The sequence below is a fragment of the Tenrec ecaudatus genome, chromosome 2 (genome assembly GCF_050624435.1).
Source record: "Tenrec ecaudatus isolate mTenEca1 chromosome 2, mTenEca1.hap1, whole genome shotgun sequence".
NCBI classification, from domain to species: Eukaryota; Metazoa; Chordata; class Mammalia; order Afrosoricida; family Tenrecidae; genus Tenrec; species Tenrec ecaudatus.
In genome coordinates this window covers 62,147,396-62,165,327 of record NC_134531.1, presented here as the reverse complement: position 1 = coordinate 62,165,327, position 17,932 = coordinate 62,147,396, and the positions used below count along the sequence as shown (strand labels likewise).

The 17,932-nt window shown below is 38.8% G+C and overlaps 1 protein-coding gene across 3 annotated transcripts in view; it reads left to right on the top strand.

Moving 5' to 3' along the window:
• Nucleotides 1–17,932, top strand: part of ADAMTS6 (ADAM metallopeptidase with thrombospondin type 1 motif 6) — a 308,640-nt gene that overhangs the window by 160,766 nt on the left and 129,942 nt on the right. For all 3 annotated transcript variants that reach the window (XR_012782832.1, XM_075541085.1, XM_075541084.1), the window contains exon 11: nucleotides 8,238–8,379. Coding sequence is in view for 2 of the 3 variants with exons in the window: in XM_075541085.1 (XP_075397200.1) it covers nucleotides 8,238–8,379 (142 nt within the window). In the remaining variant the exon portion in view is untranslated. The remainder of the gene's footprint in view (nucleotides 1–8,237; nucleotides 8,380–17,932) is intronic.

Below are 17,932 nucleotides of genomic sequence, written 5' to 3'. Positions count from 1 at the left end.
CTTCTGTGGAACGTGTCCATGGATCAAGAAGCAGTTGTGTGGCAGCATGGTTTAAGATCAGGAAACGTGTTTATCAGGGTTGTATCTGCTCACCATACTTATTCAAACTGCATACTGAGTCAGCAGTCAAAGCTGGGTTATATGGAGAAGAATGGAGCATGAGGATTGGAGGAAGCCTTATTCACAGTTTATGGTATGCAGATCACACAATCATGCTTGCTGAAAAGGAGGATGGCTTGAAGCACTTGCTGATAAAGATCACAGATTGGAGCCTCCGGATGGTTTAAGACTCATTGTGAAGAAGACCAGAATCCTCAGCACTAGACCATTAGGTAACATCGTGATAAACAGAGAACAGGTTGAAGTTGTCAAGGATTTTGTCTTGCTTGGGTCCACAATCAATGCTCCTGGAAGCATCAGTCAAGAGCTCAGAAGACAACTTGTGTTGGTAAATGTGCTGCACAAGACCTCTTTAGAGTATTGAAAATCAAGGACATTACTTTGAGGATGAAGGTAGGCCTGACCCAAGCCATGGCATTTGCCTCATATGCATGTGAATGTTGGGCAGTGGATAAGGCACACCGAAGAAGAATCGATGCTTTTGAGTTGTGGTGCAGGTGAAGAATGTTGAAAATACCATGTACTGCTAGAAGACAAACCAATCTCTCTGGTAGGGAGTACAACCAGCATGCTTCTTGAAAACAAGGATAGCAAGGCTTTGTCTTACATACTTTGGACATGTTTTCAGGAGAGACCCTGGAGTCAGGAGAGAGCCAATCCCAGGAGCAGAATATCATGTTTGTTAAAGTGGAGGGCAGCAAACCAGAAGGAAGCCTTCAATGAGATGGACGGACACAGTGGCTGCTGCAATGGGCTCAGGCACAGGGATAATTGTGAGGATGGCACAGGACTGTGCAGCATTTCTTTCTGTTGTAAATAGATAGGGCCATTATAGGTCAGAATCACCTCGATGGCACCTAACAACAACAATGCCATTTTATATAATATTTGATCAAAATATTCAGTAAACAGTAGGAGTGATTATCCAATTTTTCAGATCTCCTGGCAAAGGAAGCTCGTTCACAGAAAGAATTAACCTCAGATCTATTTTCCTTCCTATTCCTGACTCCTTCTTCTTCTGTTGATCCAAGCAACAATCATGCCTTCGAAGCCTTCTTTCACCACTTGTCTGTCAGTTTGTTGTAGTGCGGTGGCTTGTATGTTACTGCGATGCTGGAAGATAAGTTACTGGTATTTCAAATGCTAGCAGAGTCATCCAAAGTGAACAGTTTTTAGCAGGGCTTCCAGAATCAGAACAAACTACCAAGGAATTAGCCACTGAAAACCTTATGGGCTTAATAGAACCATTGCCAGAGATAGACAACGTCATGAAAAGAAGCAGACCATTGTCAGAGAGAGTAACAGAATATGAGCCCCTAAGATCAGAAGCTACTCAAAATATGAATGCAAAACGTGGGCTGCCTTCTCCAAGTAGAGTCAGTTATAATGGAGATGGACTGTAGCATGTTGGATACGGCTTTTGGGACATTTCAAGATTGATCTTGAAGTTCAATGCGTTCTGGATTAGGATTATATCTGTCAACCTTAAAGGAATCCAATGACTACAACTAATATTCAAATTTATATACCAACCACAAAAGCGAATGATGAAGAAATTGAAGGATTCTGCTAGTGTTTTCTGCCTGAAATCGATCGAACATGCAATCAAGATGCATTGAATGTAAAAGTTGGAAACAAAATGAAGGGAACAGTAGGTGGAAAAATATGGCTTTGGTGATAGAAACAAAGCAGAGATTGTATGGTAGCATTTTGCAAGACCAATGACTTGTTCATACAAATGCCTTTTTTCAACAACACAAAAGTATATCATACAAGTGGACTGAGGGCCGAGGGGAGGAGATGAGCCAGTCAGGGTGCAGTGTAGCAATGATGAAATATACAATTTTCCTCTAGTTCTTCAATGCTTCCTATCTCCCCCTTCCACTACCATGATCCCAATTCTACCTTACATATCCGGCTGAACTAGAGGATGTACACTGGCACAGATAGGAACTGGAAATACAGGGAATCCAGGACAGATGAACCCCTCAGGACCATTGGTGAGAGTGGCAATATTGAGAGGGTGGAGGGAAGGTGAGAGAGAAAGGGGAAACAGATTACAAGGTCTACATATAACCTCCTCTCTGGGGGACGGACAGCGAAGAAGTGGGTGAGGGGAGACATTGGATGGTGTAAGATATGACATAATAATAATTTATAAAGTATAAAGGGTTCATGGGGGATGGGGAAGAAGGGGAACAATGAGGAGCTGATACCAAGGGCTCAAGCAGAAAGCAGGTGTTTTGAGAATGATGATGGCAGCATATGGACAAATGTGCTTGACACAATTGATGTATGTATCAATTGTGATAAGAATTGTATGAGCCCCTGATAAAATGATTAAAAATAAAATTAAAAAGAGATGACGGAGAAGCTCAATATCAGCAGGGGTTGATTATGGAAGAGATCATCAATCAGTTATATGCAAATTCTGGTTTTAGTTAAGAAAATAAAAATAAGTCCACAAGAGGCAAAATACAACTTTGAGTCTATCCCACCTAGATTTTTAGAACGTCTCAAGAAAAGATTTAACTCCTTGAACACTACTGACAGAGACCTGATGAGCTGTGGGAGGACATCAAGAATATCGTTCATGAAGAATGAAAAAGAGCATTAAAAAGACAGGAAAGAAAGAAAAGGTCAAAGTGGATGTCAGACGAGACTGTGAAACTTGCTCTTAATTATGGAGTAGCCACAGCAAATGGAAGAGGTGAAGTTAAAGACTTGAACAGAAAGCTTCAAAGGACAGCGGGAGAAGACAAAGTTAAATAATTAAATGCAAACATACCTAGAGTTAGAAAACCAAAAAGGAAAAACTCAGTGTTTCTTAAATGAAAGAACTCAAGAGGAAACTCAAGTCTTGAGCTGCAATATTGAAGCATTCTGTGGGCAAAATATTGAATGACTCAGGAGGCATCAAAAGAAGATGAGAATAACACACAATTTCATGGTACCCAAGAACTCCCCGGCCGTCAGCCATTGCAAGAGGTAGCACAGGACCCAGACAGTGACTGATGCTGAAGGAAGAGTTTCAAGTTGCACGGAAAGCATCAGCCGTAAGGAAAGCTCCAGGAATGGAGGGACTACCGATTGAGATGCTTCGACAAGCTCATGAAGCACTGGTCGCACTCACTTGTCTATGTGAGGAAAGTTGGAGGACAGCTTCTTGGCCTCCCAACTAGAACAGATTCCGTTCGGAAAGAAGGTAATCCAACAGAATGCTCAAACTATGGAAGAAATCACTGCCAGTAAAATGTTGCTGCAGATCATCCAATAAGGGTTGCAGGTGTATATTGTCAGGGAGTTGTGAGAGGCTCAGGCCAGATTTGGAAAAGGATGTGCAACAAGGGATCTCATTGCTGATGTCAGATGGGTCTTGGCTGAAAGCAGAGAATACCAGGGAGATGTTTACTTGTGCTTTATTGACTATGCCAAGGCAATTACAATACTTGGCTGTGCAATTCTTTCCTTAATTAGTAAGATTTTTTTCAGCACCATTACTCCAAAGTTCCCCACTTTCTTCCTATCTCTGATAACCACTGGTCTCTACATAAGGGCAGATAATATTTGTCCTTTCATCTTTGACTTACATCTCTTAGCATAATGTCTTTAAGCACCATCCTTAATGTAGCATGTTTAAATATTTCCTCTCTCCTACTGGCTGAGTACAGTGAACCACTTTTGTTTATCCATTCATCTATCGATGAACATTTATATTGTTTCTACCTTTTGGCTATGTGAATAGTGATGGAATGAACATGGCTGTATAAGTCTGTTTGAGGCTCTGCTTCAGGCTCTTTGGGTAAATGCCAAGAGTTGAAATTGCTGGATCATATAGTAGTTTTGTTTTTAGTTTTTTGAGGATCCGTGTGGCTTAGTCTTAAATCGAACAGGCTGTGCCTACACATATCAATCGGGCTGACTCTTTCATAATATTGAGTAAAAGAGTGTAGTCACAAGAAAGCCTACAGGATGATTCCTTTGATAGAAAATCTCAAAACAGGCAGAAATAGTGAAATGAACCAAACTCACTAGCAGCAAGGCAATTCTAACTTTTAGCAGCCCTACTTAGGGTTTCCCCGACTAACTACTGACTGGGGCAGACAGCCTCATCTTTCTCCCATGGAGCCACTGGTAGGTCTGAACTGTTGCATTTATATGTTATCAGCCAAAAGCTTAGCCCACAAAAATCTTAAGAAAGCAAGAAAATGATGATAATATTTAACTCTAGGGAGGAGGTAAAGTTTATGATTTGGGTTAAGCATTTGGGGATTTTCTTTAAAAAAAAATAAGGCGAAAAGAAAAAAATCGCCTCCAGAATGAATATACATCTAAGTCCTATACCTCCTATTCTTATATCTGTTGTATAATGTTGAGTGATGGCTTAGATGTATGACGATGTTAGACATATTTTTAAGTATTAATTTTTATCTATAGACTTATTTGAGACAGGAAGGTAGGTGACAACTATTCATGAGATAATTTTTAAAGTGTTGCTTAATCTTCAATTAAGCATTAAAATATGGAAACTACTTGATCCTCTTAATATTTTGATACTCACTGCCTTGGAATTGATACTAATGTAGAATCATCCTGAAGAACAAGGTAGAACTACCCTTTTGAGTTTCAAGGACTGTGAGTAGAAAGACTCATCTTTCTGTGAGTAGAAAGACTCATCTTTCTCCTACAGAGCAGCTGGTGGTTTTGAATTGCTGAGCTCATCAGTAATAGCACGACTCATAATCCACTATGTCACCAGGGCTCATTTCATCTCATTATATATGTCAGATATAATTACTAGAAAAAATATGAAGTACATTTTTAATACAAAATGTAAAAGTCATTTGAGTTAACCCACATCTTCCGTTTTCCCGAGTCAACAATAGAAGGTAAAACACTTGATTTGCATGCATTGGTAGTTCGTGCATATGATAAGAAGTCGACAAGGATTGCTACAAAATCATGTTGTCTTTGGTGCCATTGAGTTGGCTCTTACGCATAGTGACCCTACATACAACAGAACAAAATATTGTCTAGTTCTGTACTTCTTTGCCATCTTTGTTGTGCCAACCGATTTCCTTGATGGTCTTCCTCATTTTCATGAACCTTTTAACTGACCCAGCATGCTGTCCTTTTCTAGAGACTGGCCTCTCCTGATAACATATCCAATGTATGTGAGAGTAAGTCTTGCTAACTTCTCTTCTAAAGAGCATTCTTTGGGGGAAATTTTAAAAAAGCAAACTCACTGCCATCAAGGTGATGTTGGCTCACAGTGACCTTGTGGCAGGGACATAGAGTCAGGGAGACATCCCCCTGTGAGTTTCCTAGACTGTAACTGTTTACGGATGTAGAAAGCCCCATCATTCTCCTGAGGGTCGGCAGGTGGTTTTGAACCTGTGTGCCCCAGGGCTACATTCTAGCTCTCCCCCACACCCCCCAAAAATCAAATGAAAACTCACTGCCTTTGAGTCAATTTTGATTAGCAATACTTTCTATAAAATCATTAAAAAATCCTTATTAAAATAAAATATCAAGTGTGATGATATTATTTCTCGACTTATCCTTCTGGTAGGCTTATGAACATCTGAAGGTAGTATTTCTATTTCTCTGAAAAATTTCCCTTCCCTGAAGAATTCTGCCTACTTCAATTTATAAGCTGTCAAAACAGCAATTCTGACATCCCTGAGCAACTCAAATTGTGTTCCTTTGAAATGTTGAGTTTGGGGACAAAAAGAAGTGTAAAGGGCAATGATCCATGGTTAGGTTGAATGGGGTAAGGTTACCCAATGAAATGCTCCTTTCTGCCAGTGAAGGAAGTGCATTGTGATGGAAAACATTCCTAGACACAACTTTCATGAGCTTTTTCTCACCAACACAGCCATCCAGTGGCCACAAAGACTTGTTCAAACATGTTTTGTTGGAATCAATCCACAAATGTTGAATTGCCACGCCAGCAGCAAGAGTTTTGATTTATCCTCATACACGTCAAAATCCATGTCAAAAGGCCTTAACACACATTCATTTCTTAAAGTTTTTTTTTGCTTGTCTTTTATTTCCTATCATGTTCCATTCTATTTTAAAATATACTGTGGTTGAAAAAACAAACAGGACTTGTCTAGATACCTAATTAGATCAACGCAAGTTTCTTTTTAAGAAACAACAAGGAAATGTGCTGTGGGGATTAACTCCCTCAGAAGCATTTTGTCCATGGTGTGTGGTATTCTTGTTTGTCCCTGCAGATGGGCATCTATTCCTTGTTTTCAAGAACATGAAAGATGCTTAGAGGAAATAAGACCTTTAGTTAATATAATTGTCCTTGATTCCTTCTCATTTAAGTCCATTCTCAATTTATCACCAGGAAAGAGTTTTTTCCTCGGGGAATAACTTTTGGTAGATTATGAGCTATGGAGGTGAATGTATTGTATTCTGCCACAATAGTGGTAGATATTTTTCATCGATAGGGTCCTTCACTTAGACACTTATGTACATAATTTTTAACTTTCCTATTGGTTTATAGCTGTACTTATATGCTATTTCATTTTAATAACATATTTAATTCCTTTCCTAAAGGCACTTAGGCATATAGTCTACTTAGACTGTGAAATGGATATCTTAGAAGGAAATTGGCAAATTAAAATACTAATTAAGTATTATAAAGAGAAAAGAAAAAATTTCGTCATGAAAACGGGGTAGTGGGGTTAAAAGTGGTTTTTAAAATTCAATATTAAGTGGAATCCTTTAGCAGTGACAACTCAAATGATTATGATAGCCCATAGTAAAATAAATCGGTAGTAACATCACATTTAATATCCATCTGAATATTCTTTTGTTAATTGAATGATCAATCAAGTGGAACATAAAGGAAAGGAAAGGCGTGTCAAGAAGAAAGTATTCTGTTACCCGGGTCTTTGAACCAATCTCCGTAGGAGGAACAGTCTGGCTACTTTTTCAAGGACATGTCACGTGCTGCTTTGTTTTAGCTGTTATTTGGCAAATGAACCTTACGTTGCGAGAGTACAAGATCCTAAATGAATTTGAAACGCAATCCTACACGTGATTCTTTCTGACTTATCTACAAATGAAAATTCATACAGTTTCAAATCACAGTTGAGGAACTTCTACTTGTGAAATTATTTTCCTTTGGCAATGGGGATGGAAAAGATTTAGGAAAAAAAACACAAGTGCTGGCACAATTGACAGGAATGTTGGAAAAAATTTTTAAATGTTGGCATAAGAATTCTTTAAAAATTCTAACTTGCTCACATGTGAAATGAAAGTAAAAAAGCATCTGTCCCGTTTTATGCACACTGACTAAATAAAAATGAACAATTATATTCAGCAAAGTATAAAACTCATTAAAGTAAGGGATTCTGTCTGGCTTTTGGCGATCTTTATGTTATTTGTTCCATTGAATTAAAATATTATGTTTGAGTGCCGGCATACTTTGAAAAGCAGAGGTTATAGAGGGAGAACATTCTCTTTTCCAACTCTGATGACCCTAGATGAAATATGAAATTTTTGAGAGACTAAACACTTCTAATATACTTGAGAGGAGAACTTTGGATCTTGGCCCTTTCTGTCATTCATCCCATTTATTAAAGATCCATTTCAAGAATGCATGGCCCAGTCTTACCACTGTACCTATTCCCTGCCCAAAGGTGGTAGTCTATAGATTAGGTCTTGAAGAATTACCACTGTGCCTTTTTTCTTTTTAATTTTCCACATTTCATGTTTTTAATTCTACTACCAGATGTGGTCATATTTTCAGTGAAAACAAACAAGAGGCTTAGAGAATTTGAAATTCCGTTTTGAGTCCTTCAGAAATTAGTTTAAGTCAATTTTTTAAAGGCCAACATGACATTTTCAAATTGTTGTTTGAGTACTTTCATTGTGTTTTGGTGCTGGGGCAAAAAACGAAAAACAAAAAAAGCTCTTGGGAGCACTTGTTCAGATTTGAGTAAAGTTATTCTATTTTGACATGGAGTTGATGATTGTAGAATGTATTGTTATTTTTTTCATGCACAGTAATTAAAACAAAGAGCTCAACACGTGGTTTCATGATTGTGATTGCAAGTCCATAGAGAACCTAATTTCCTTTGACCCTTTATGTTGAACAGTTCAGGCCGTGGTACTTGCCTTGATAATGAGCCTCCCAAGCGTGACTTTCTTTATCCAGCTGTGGCCCCAGGTCAGGTGTACGATGCTGATGAGCAATGTCGTTTCCAGTACGGAGCAACATCACGCCAATGTAAATACGGGGTAAGAAGTCTCCATCTTTATCCTCGGCTAGCCTCATGTCTGTTCTTTCCTGACGCAAAGCTTCTTAAGATGGTTTATTTTATGGCAGCTGTTCGCATGGTGCTTAGGTGAACATAGTTGACCTCTCGTCACTTCATGAATGCAAGAATAGACTTTGGCATTGCTCTTTATTTGCTATCGTTTATATCATACTTATTTCTCAGTGTAATCCTGAGTTAGATGAGCTTAAAATTTCTGTTAAATTAGTGCAGATAGAGTTTTAATAAATTCGGTTGCATTTATTCATTAATACATTCGTTTAAGATGCCAACTTTATTTTGTCTTGTGAAATATTATGGTTTTGAAATTTTGCCCCTTCCCCCATTTCTGGCACTCATGTAATTGGGTTAAAGGGTATTTTTACACTGCCTAGGAGCCTTTGCTTTAATTCAGACTTGCTAGTAATGAGTCATTTCAAGTTGCTTCATCTACTGCCCACATTCCAACACAATGATTGAGTGGGGACAAGATGACATTTACCCAAATAGTAAAACAAGAAAAAAATGCCATTTTTTAAGTCGGCATCATAATTGACTCATCAAATTTGGCTATAAAAGAAAATGCATAAAGCTAGTCTTAGGCTTCATAGAGAAAGCTGTGTTTAGTACAGAGACATGTTGATAGTAGGATGTTTACATAAGCATGCTGAATTAAAAATATAAGATTAAAAATATCAGGTTGTAAAAGAATATTCAGATTTAAGGCATAGGTTTGAAAGCTTGGTCCCCACTTTTATGCAAATAGTGTTTTATGTGCCTTTACAAATAATAACAAGATAAAGAATTATGTTTTAAGGTAGTTAAAACTAAACAATATATGCAGTATACACTACCAATTGTTTCTCTTGGGTAAAGAACAGAAGAAAGTGATATCTTAAATTTCCCTTGGGTGACAAATAGAGTATTATGCTCAGTAGGCGATGGCAGAACCTTCTTTGGGCTAGATTTGAAGATTGTGTTCAACTACCTTTAGATCCAGAGCACTGAGTCTAGTGTTGGTTTTTCTTGTTTTCCTGTAAGGTATTGGCTTCTAGTCTTTTTCTATAGGGTTATAATCCTACCTTTCTCTTCCCCCTCAATTTCTTTTTCATTCAGAAACATTTAGTCAAATTTTAGTGTCTTGTCAGTTGAAATTCATGATCACATGAGATTAGAGACTTCTCTGTCAACTTCTTCTTACCTATGGTCTATTATTTCTTGGTTAGCAAGTGAAACTGTTCACCTACATTTTAGTTGTATTGGAAGTTGGGTTTTCACTTATCTATAAATGTCCATATCAGGTAACTTATGGTATTGGTTTTTACAGGATTTCTGGATTAATTTTTTATTTCTTGAATAAATTAATAAACATGCTGGCTTTTATCTATTCTCTCTGTCTATATTTTATTCATTTTAGTTGTGTTGATATGAAATGAGATTAAATAGTAATTAAGAAATTTTATGTTTCCATGTATGTTTCCCCTGTTCTTCTAGGTTTTATTTCTTATGCGCTATGTTTTTAAAACTTGGGCACAGATAGAGCATTTTGCAACACTATATGTTCTTATATATTTGATCACAAACACCTTTCATTTTGATTTTCAGCCAATGATGGTTTCTCTGGACTTCCATACTATATGAAAACGCTTTTAGAAAGCAAATTTAAGCTTGCTATTGCTAACAAACTTTCTTGCGTCATAAGGGTTTTTATAATTATTCCCACCTCTTAAACTTGCTCATCCAAAATTGTGTTTGCACAATGGGCAGCACTCAAACCCACACCAAATGTTGTCTGGTAAGTCCCACAGGTTTTAATCGATTCCAATGACCACTCTAGATAGCTGTAAGTGACCTTAGAGGTAGTGTCCAGGCACGCTTCAACTGGTATTAGAAGGGAAAAACAAACCAGCCCCTACTTTAGATTGCTGCCTGGGGTAGCGTGCTGAGTGACCTCCTTCGTGGTTGACTCTGCAGCTTTTGAGAGGGAAGTTGCTCCTGCCGTGGAGCCCCATGAAATGATTCCTCTTTCAACTAGTAGGTCTCATGTGCCACGGAGAATTTTGAATAACAGAGTGATCTATGGTAACTGCACCGATCATCAGCGTTTCATGATTCCCAGTTCTAAAACGGAACCGTACACAAAATGACATAGTAGTACCATGTGGTACACTGTACAGTGATTTCGAGGAGCCCTGCTAAGGGGGTGGCTTAGCAGTTGGAAGTCGTTAGTCACTTTGCAGGAGAGAGACGAGGCTGTCTGTTGCGGTGGAATTCCAAACTCAACAGGCCAGAGGAGAAGTTCGCTCCTGTCCTAGAGTCCCTGTGCGTCAGAGCGGACTAGGTGACCGCGACTTCCTTTTTAAAAGAAATGATTTCTAGTTTCAGAGAGTTACATAGTGCCTTTTTTTCTGAGATATTAATAAAAAACCATAATCTAATAGTATTGTCAGAAGAGGAAGCTAAAATTGCAGGATGTTATCCTCTCAACAGATGGTTTAAATCTGTCAGTTCTGTTTTCTACCCAGTATGACAATGAAATAAAAGAAAGATAGCAGATGTACTTTATTTCAGGAAACACTTTTTAATTCCGTTTATGTCATGAATATTTGTTTCTAATACTCCTTTTCAGAGCTCCCTATTTTGTCCTGAAACTTGGGGGAGAAAGAAATGATCAGGAGGGGAGCTTCCCCAAACTTAGTCTTGAAACTATTTGAAATGTTATAAATGTTCTTTACGTCATCTTGTGTCTGAGACCCTGAATCTTGGGCTTGAGTGGGGTTTTTAAATCTTAGATGGAGATTTAAAGCCCTTTTGAGACAAGATGCCAGAATAGATAAACAGTATGCAAAACAATATTGATACTGGATCATCTAAAAAATAAATCTACCAGCTGTTTTAGCAGATTTCTAAAGGGCTTTGGAGGTTTCCTGTAAATAAAACAGCATATCAATATGTCCAAGAAAAGTTTATTTTTATAACCAAATGCTTCTTCTTCTTCTTCGTCTTCATCTTCTTCAAGATCACTTTATCGGGAGTTCTTACAGCTCCTATAACAATCTACACATCAATTGTATCAAACATATTTGTATATATGTAGTCATCATCATTTTCTAAACATTTGCTTTCTTTTACAGGATGCTCCTTGAGATAAAGCTCCTTGAGACCTATTGTCTCGTCATTGTTTCCACTTCCACTGTCTCCTTATACTTGCTGGAAAAGCAATAGTAACAAAAACATACTTAGGAAATAAATCATGGCTAAGCCTACGTAACGTACTACAGAAGCTGCAAGTAATGTTTTAATTGAGCTTTTAATTTCCCAAAGCCAAACCAAACCAAAGCAAAACAAATCCCACTGCTAGTAAGTGGCCTGAGAGCAACCCAATATAGGGTGTCAGAGGCTGTAAATCTTTATGGACATAGACAACCTCATTTTTCTTCCACAGAGTGACTGGTGGGTTCGAACTGACCACCTTGTGGTTATCAGTCCAACCTTTATCCAATGGCACTATTAGGACTCCACGGGAGCAGAAAACCTCCTCTTTCTCCCATCTAGATTGAGAGTAGCCATATATAAACCATATGTAAATCTTTCTAGAAGCAGATAATCTCATCTTTCTCTTACAGAGTGCTAGTGGGTTCGAACCACTGAGCCTCCAGTATGTACCAAACAGTGCCGCTAGGATCTCTTGCTTTCCAAAAGCAACTGATCGGATTCATTCAGTACTCAGTTTCAGACTTGCCTGTGCATTTCTTTATTCTGTAGCTTTCAATTGTGTTTCAAAATTGTTTTTTAACATGTGTAGTGGTTCCTTACAAATTAAAGATATCCTTTGCATCAAGGGTGACACAAATGCTTTGTAGTTTGCTGGTAACTGGAAGGTTGGAAGTTTGAACCCCGTTTAGCACCACTCAAGAAAGACCTGGCGATTTACTCCCACATAAAACTCTCTGGAGCAGTTCTGTTCTGTGCTCTACCGTGAGTCAGACTCACTTTGACAACAATGTTTTGCGGTTTGGTTTGGTTTGGTTTAGGTTTCAAAACAAGAGACGAGAGCTCAGCCACAGGTGGATTTCGGCCCTAGATCATCTGAATTTTATAGGAGCAATCATGGGTGTTTCTGTCATTTGTGAAGTCCATTGCTGTCATATAGACTTGAGAGTCAGCGCATGAAAGCACAGTAGTGTACGTTGTCGTGCACATGGTTGACGTTGCCAGCTGCTAATGGAGCCTGTTAGCTCACGTCCACTTGAGTTGCCTTTGAAGAAAGGCTTGGTAGTTGGTTTTTAAAACTCAGGTGCCTTGCTCACCCTAATGGAATGCAGTTCCATCCTGACACATACGCTTTAGTTTTCTTCGTAACATTGATCAATTCTTTAAAAAAAAAATCATTTTATTGGGGGCTCGCACAACTCATCACAATCCATCCATCCGTCCGTCCGTCCATCCATCCATCCATCCATCCATCCATCCATCCATCCATCCATCCATCCATCCACTGTGCCACACACATTTGTACATTAGTTGCCCTCATCATGCTTAAAACGTTTGCTTCCTGCTTGAGCCCTTGGGATCAGCTCTTCATTTTTTCCCTCCCTCCCAGCTCCCCCCTCCCTCATGAACCCTTGATAACTTATAAATCATTATTATTTTGTCATGTCTTACACTGTCCGATGTCTTTATCAATTCTCAACAAACTGTTTATTTTACATCCTCATCTTGCGGCTGCTGTCTTACTTGTTAGTATCAAGTTTCCATCTGTGCAGAAGGGTTTTCTGTTTCATTTACTGCTGAATCCCCCATCCCTGCGACAGTGCCTCGTTCATGCCACATGCTTAATAAATATTTGTTAAGCACGAAAATTGTTATGGGTATGTGTAAGCTCCATGAGGGCCCGGGTTCTACCCAAATTGTCCATGGATTTTGATAAAATGATTAGTGTATGCCTGGCTCAATACGTAGTTGCTGAATAAATGTGTAGAAAAAGTTATTTAGTGGTGGGCTGGGGACCCCGAGATGGTGTATGCCAGTGCTCAGAGAACGTCATTGTGGCTGAGGCACTCAGAGCAAGCACCACGTGAAAGAAAGGGAAGAGAGAAAGGGGTCAAATCTGACCGAACCTTATTGCTTTCTATTAAGAATTCTAAGTTTGCCTCTTAAGAACATTGGAACACCCCACCCCCCATTGGAACACAATTGAAGGACTTTTCATGAATGCGATCATAAGAGTTTATTGATGCACCAGAATCACAGTGAGTCTTAGCGATAAATGTACGTTTACTGATTCCCCACACATACCTTATATTTAATACTAAAGTTGTACCCTTGATTCTAGGCAAAAATAGGCTTACTGTGGGAATACCAGAGGTGGTTTGGTCATAACTCTGAGGTGAGATGAGTGGAGGTGTTTATGCAGAGAGTGGAATTCATTGTTTTGATATTAGCATTGCAAAACCTCAGTATGTTGTCATAGAAATATAGATGAGCATATAAAAAGAAGATCTCACATAATTTTGGAAGCTAAATTAAGTAACTAATAATAGATAATAAAAATTAGCTCAGTGTTCTATATTGTTTTCTAATTTTTCAAGCAATGAGAAAATTTTAAGTTGATAGAGAAATACTCCGAAGGATGTGTAAGCAAAGCTTAAAGAAATGGAGTCCAATTAGCTTGTCAAAAGAAAGTTAAATGTTGGCCTCGAAATGATAATCAGGCTTTGGAACATCTATGATAGTTTGATTGCTGGTAATGAATTGCTCTCAGTCCATACCAAAAGCATTAAAAAATTTTTAGAAACAACATAGTGCTTTTAATTTTTATGGTTGGAAGGTTGTAGATTAGGTAGTTTGAAGAATTTCAAGTTATTAAATATTGGAGTGTTACACTGGGAAAAACTGTGGAATAATTTTCCTTGAAGGTTTTAAAGTTATATAAATATTCTACCATGTGGCTTGATATGAGTTTAGGAGAATAAAATGTATGGAATTCTTTTCTCACTGAAATCTTATTTGAGTATTTAGCAGATATTTACATGATAAGAAATTAATTTGGTTTAAAAATTTTCCTTAAATTCCAAGTCATGAATCATAGGCCCATAATCATGTGTATCCACAAAAATTAATAGTTTGTCCTGGGCTTGTTTCTTGAGATTTAAGAAAGAAAAAAAAAAAAGGACAACAATGAAATCTTTTCTTAACCCTTTCTAATTGGTGGATAACTCTGAAACCCAAGTTGCTAGGCCAGATATTTTGTTAGATGGGTTTTGTTTTTGCCTTTCTAGAATTTCCTACACTTGAATTATCCAAGTAACAGGATTAAACGATCTAAGGCTGAAATAAAGGTGCATTATCCTCTTTCTTTGGATGGCTACTAAACACCTGGTGCAGGGCTCCGGGGTCACCATATGTTGGTGTTCAGTTTTCCCTGTGTGATAAAATAAGTGACCTTTCTACTCCTCGGAGCTCACTCTTGACCTCTTTGGGCCATGGAGCCTTTATTGCAAGCAGCTGTTGAGAGATGTTACTGATAGGATAATGAGGACAAAGAGAAGAGAGGTCCCAAGGTGTCATAGGGTGTAGGGTTACCCAAGGGCAGAACATTTGTGCATGTCTCTCCTTATGGTTCTTACATTTAAAAACATCAAGCAGAAAACCCCATCTAGTCATAAAGGCACTAATATTTCCTCATGTATTTTTGCCTCCTTACAAAAATTTTAATCATAAAAGATGATTTTGAACTTTTAGGTTATGCCTTCTCACTGTATAAATGGTTTGTTTTAATTTTCCCATGTAAAATGAATGACTTCTTATCCCATTATGTTTGGCCTGTTATAGCTACTTGAAAAAAATGGTAAGATTGGAAGCAATTGTTCTGATTTCTTTTATTATTTTGAAAATGTCTTTAACTATAAAATGATAATTATTCTAATGCGTTTTTATGAACGCTAGTTCATTTGTTTATAAAGTTATTTTCTGCATTCAGATGTCTTAGCTAGTGTTGCTATAACCGAAATATCACAAGTGAATACCTTTAACTAAGAAATATATTTTCTAACAGTTTCAGAGGCTAGAGGTTTGAGTCCAGGGTGCAGACTCTAGGCGAAGGCTCTGTCTGACAGCTCTGGGGGAAGGTTCTTGTCTCTTCTGCTTTCCGTTTCTGTGAGTTCTTCATGTGACTTGGCGTATCTTTTCCCTTCCCTGCTTCCAAGCTTGCATGAACTTCAGCTTCCAGAAACCTGAAACCCGAAGAACTAGATCAGACGTTCTCTACCTGTGGGTCACAGCTCCTTTGGGAGTCTAACAACCCTTTTACAGGGGTTGCTTGATTCGTAACAGTGGCAAATGACAGTTATGAAGTAGCAATGAAAATAATTTTATGGTTGGGGGTCACCATCACATGAGGAACTGTATGAAAGGGTCGCCGCATTAGGAAGGTTGAGAACCACTGATTTAGATGGTGCCTGGTTACCACTACCAACCTCTCTAAAGGGGATATTTGGAAGTCTTGGAGAGAGTGGAAGAAACATGTCGAATGAAACTCAAAGTCATGAAAAAGAGTAGGCTCTCTGGTTTGAAAGAGACTGTTGGGACCCTCGAGTCTATGACCTTACACACCAAACTTGGAACTGAACCCACCTCCATGGCTCAACCTTCAGCCAAACAAAAGACAGATCTCCAAGGTGAACGATAACACCAGGGAGTTAAACACTCCTCAGAACAAGCGGTCATACAAGGTCAAGTGGGAGACTCCAGCGAGAAAGGAATGCTTCGTGCTGAAGACCCAGATTCAGAAAACCAAAAAGAAGACTATGCTGAGGACATCTTAACTGGAAAGAACTGAGAAAAAAAATTCAAACCTTGAGTTGCAATATTAAAAGAGTCTCTTGGGAAAATATTGAATGGTGCAGGAAGCATCCAAAGAGATAGAAAGATTATCCTGTACCAAACGGACCTACTTGACTATCCACCATGTCAGGAGGTAGCATATGAGCAAGAACCAATGGTACCAAAAACTAAGGTTCCAGGAACTGATGGAATACCAAGCAAAATGTTTCGACAAGCTGATGAAGCACTGGAAGCACTCAGCTGGCTCTGCCAGGAAATTTGGAAGACAGCTTCTGGACTGGAAGAGATCCATATGAGTGCCCATTCCAAAGAAAGGTGACCCAACAGAGTGCTCAAATTAGAGAGCAATATCATCAGTATTACATGCAAGTAAAATTTTGCTGAACATCATCTAACAATAGTTGAAAGTGCATTGACAGGGAACTGCCAGTGGTGCAGACTGGATTCAGAAGAGAATGTGGAACAATAGATATCATTGCTGAAGTCAGACGGATCTGGCTCAAAGCACAGAAAACCAGAAAGATGTTTACTTGTGTGTTATTGACCATGTCAAGACAGTTGTCTGTGTGGATCACAACACACTATGGATAGCCTGGAGAAGGACTGGAATTCCAGAACTCTACATCAAGCTCGTGCAGAACCTGTACATGGACCAAGAGGCAGTCGTGAGAACAGAACAAGGGACCACTGCATGGTTTACAATCAGGAAAGGCGTGTATCAGGGTTGTCTCCTCTTATCATGCTTATTCGATCTGTATGCTGAGCAAATAATCAGAGAAACTAGATTGTATGAAGAAGAAGGTGACGTCAGGATCAGAAGAAAACTTAGTAACAACTTGAGATAAGTAGATAACACAAATTTGCTTGCTGAAAATGAGGAGGGTTTGAAACACTTGCTGATGGGGGTCAAAGGCTGCAGTCTTCAGCAGGGATTACAACCGACTGTAAAGAAGACCAACATTCTCACAACTGGATCAAAAGTTCACATCCTGATGAATGGAGAAAGATTGAGCGTGTCTTTTGGGTTTTGTCTTGCTTGAATCCACAACCAAGATTCACGGAAGCATTAGTCAGGAGATCGAATGACACATGCAACTGGTAACTCTGCTGTCCAAGACCAGTTTAAAGTGTTTACAACTGAGGATGTTTCTTTGAGGACTAATATGCACCTGACTGAAACCTTGGCATTTTTGATTGCCTTATATGCACATGATAATTGGGCACTGAATAAGGAAGACTGACGAAGAATGGATGCATTTGAATTATGGTGCTATCGAATAATAAAAGTATCATGGCCTGCCAAGAGCGTAAACAAATCTGTCTTGGGTAAAGCATGGCCGGAGGGCTCCTTAGAGGCAGGATGGCAAGACTTTGTCTTACAAACGCTGGACATTTTGTCAGGAGAGGTCAGTCCCTGGAAAAGGACATCGTGTTTGGTAAAGCCAAAGAAGACATCTCTGGACAAAATGGATTGACCACAGTGGCAGCAACAATGGACTCAACCATAAGAATATTGTGAGGCTGGCGCAGCACGGTGCAGTGTTTTGTCTGTTGTGCACAGGGTGAAGAGGGATTGGAGTTGACCCAATGGCACCCAAGAACGATCACAACAGTTAACCTTAATTAGCCAGTAACATTTTCACGCTGACACACTTAAGCAAATGGAAAATCTGCTTGGTTGTGTGAAGATA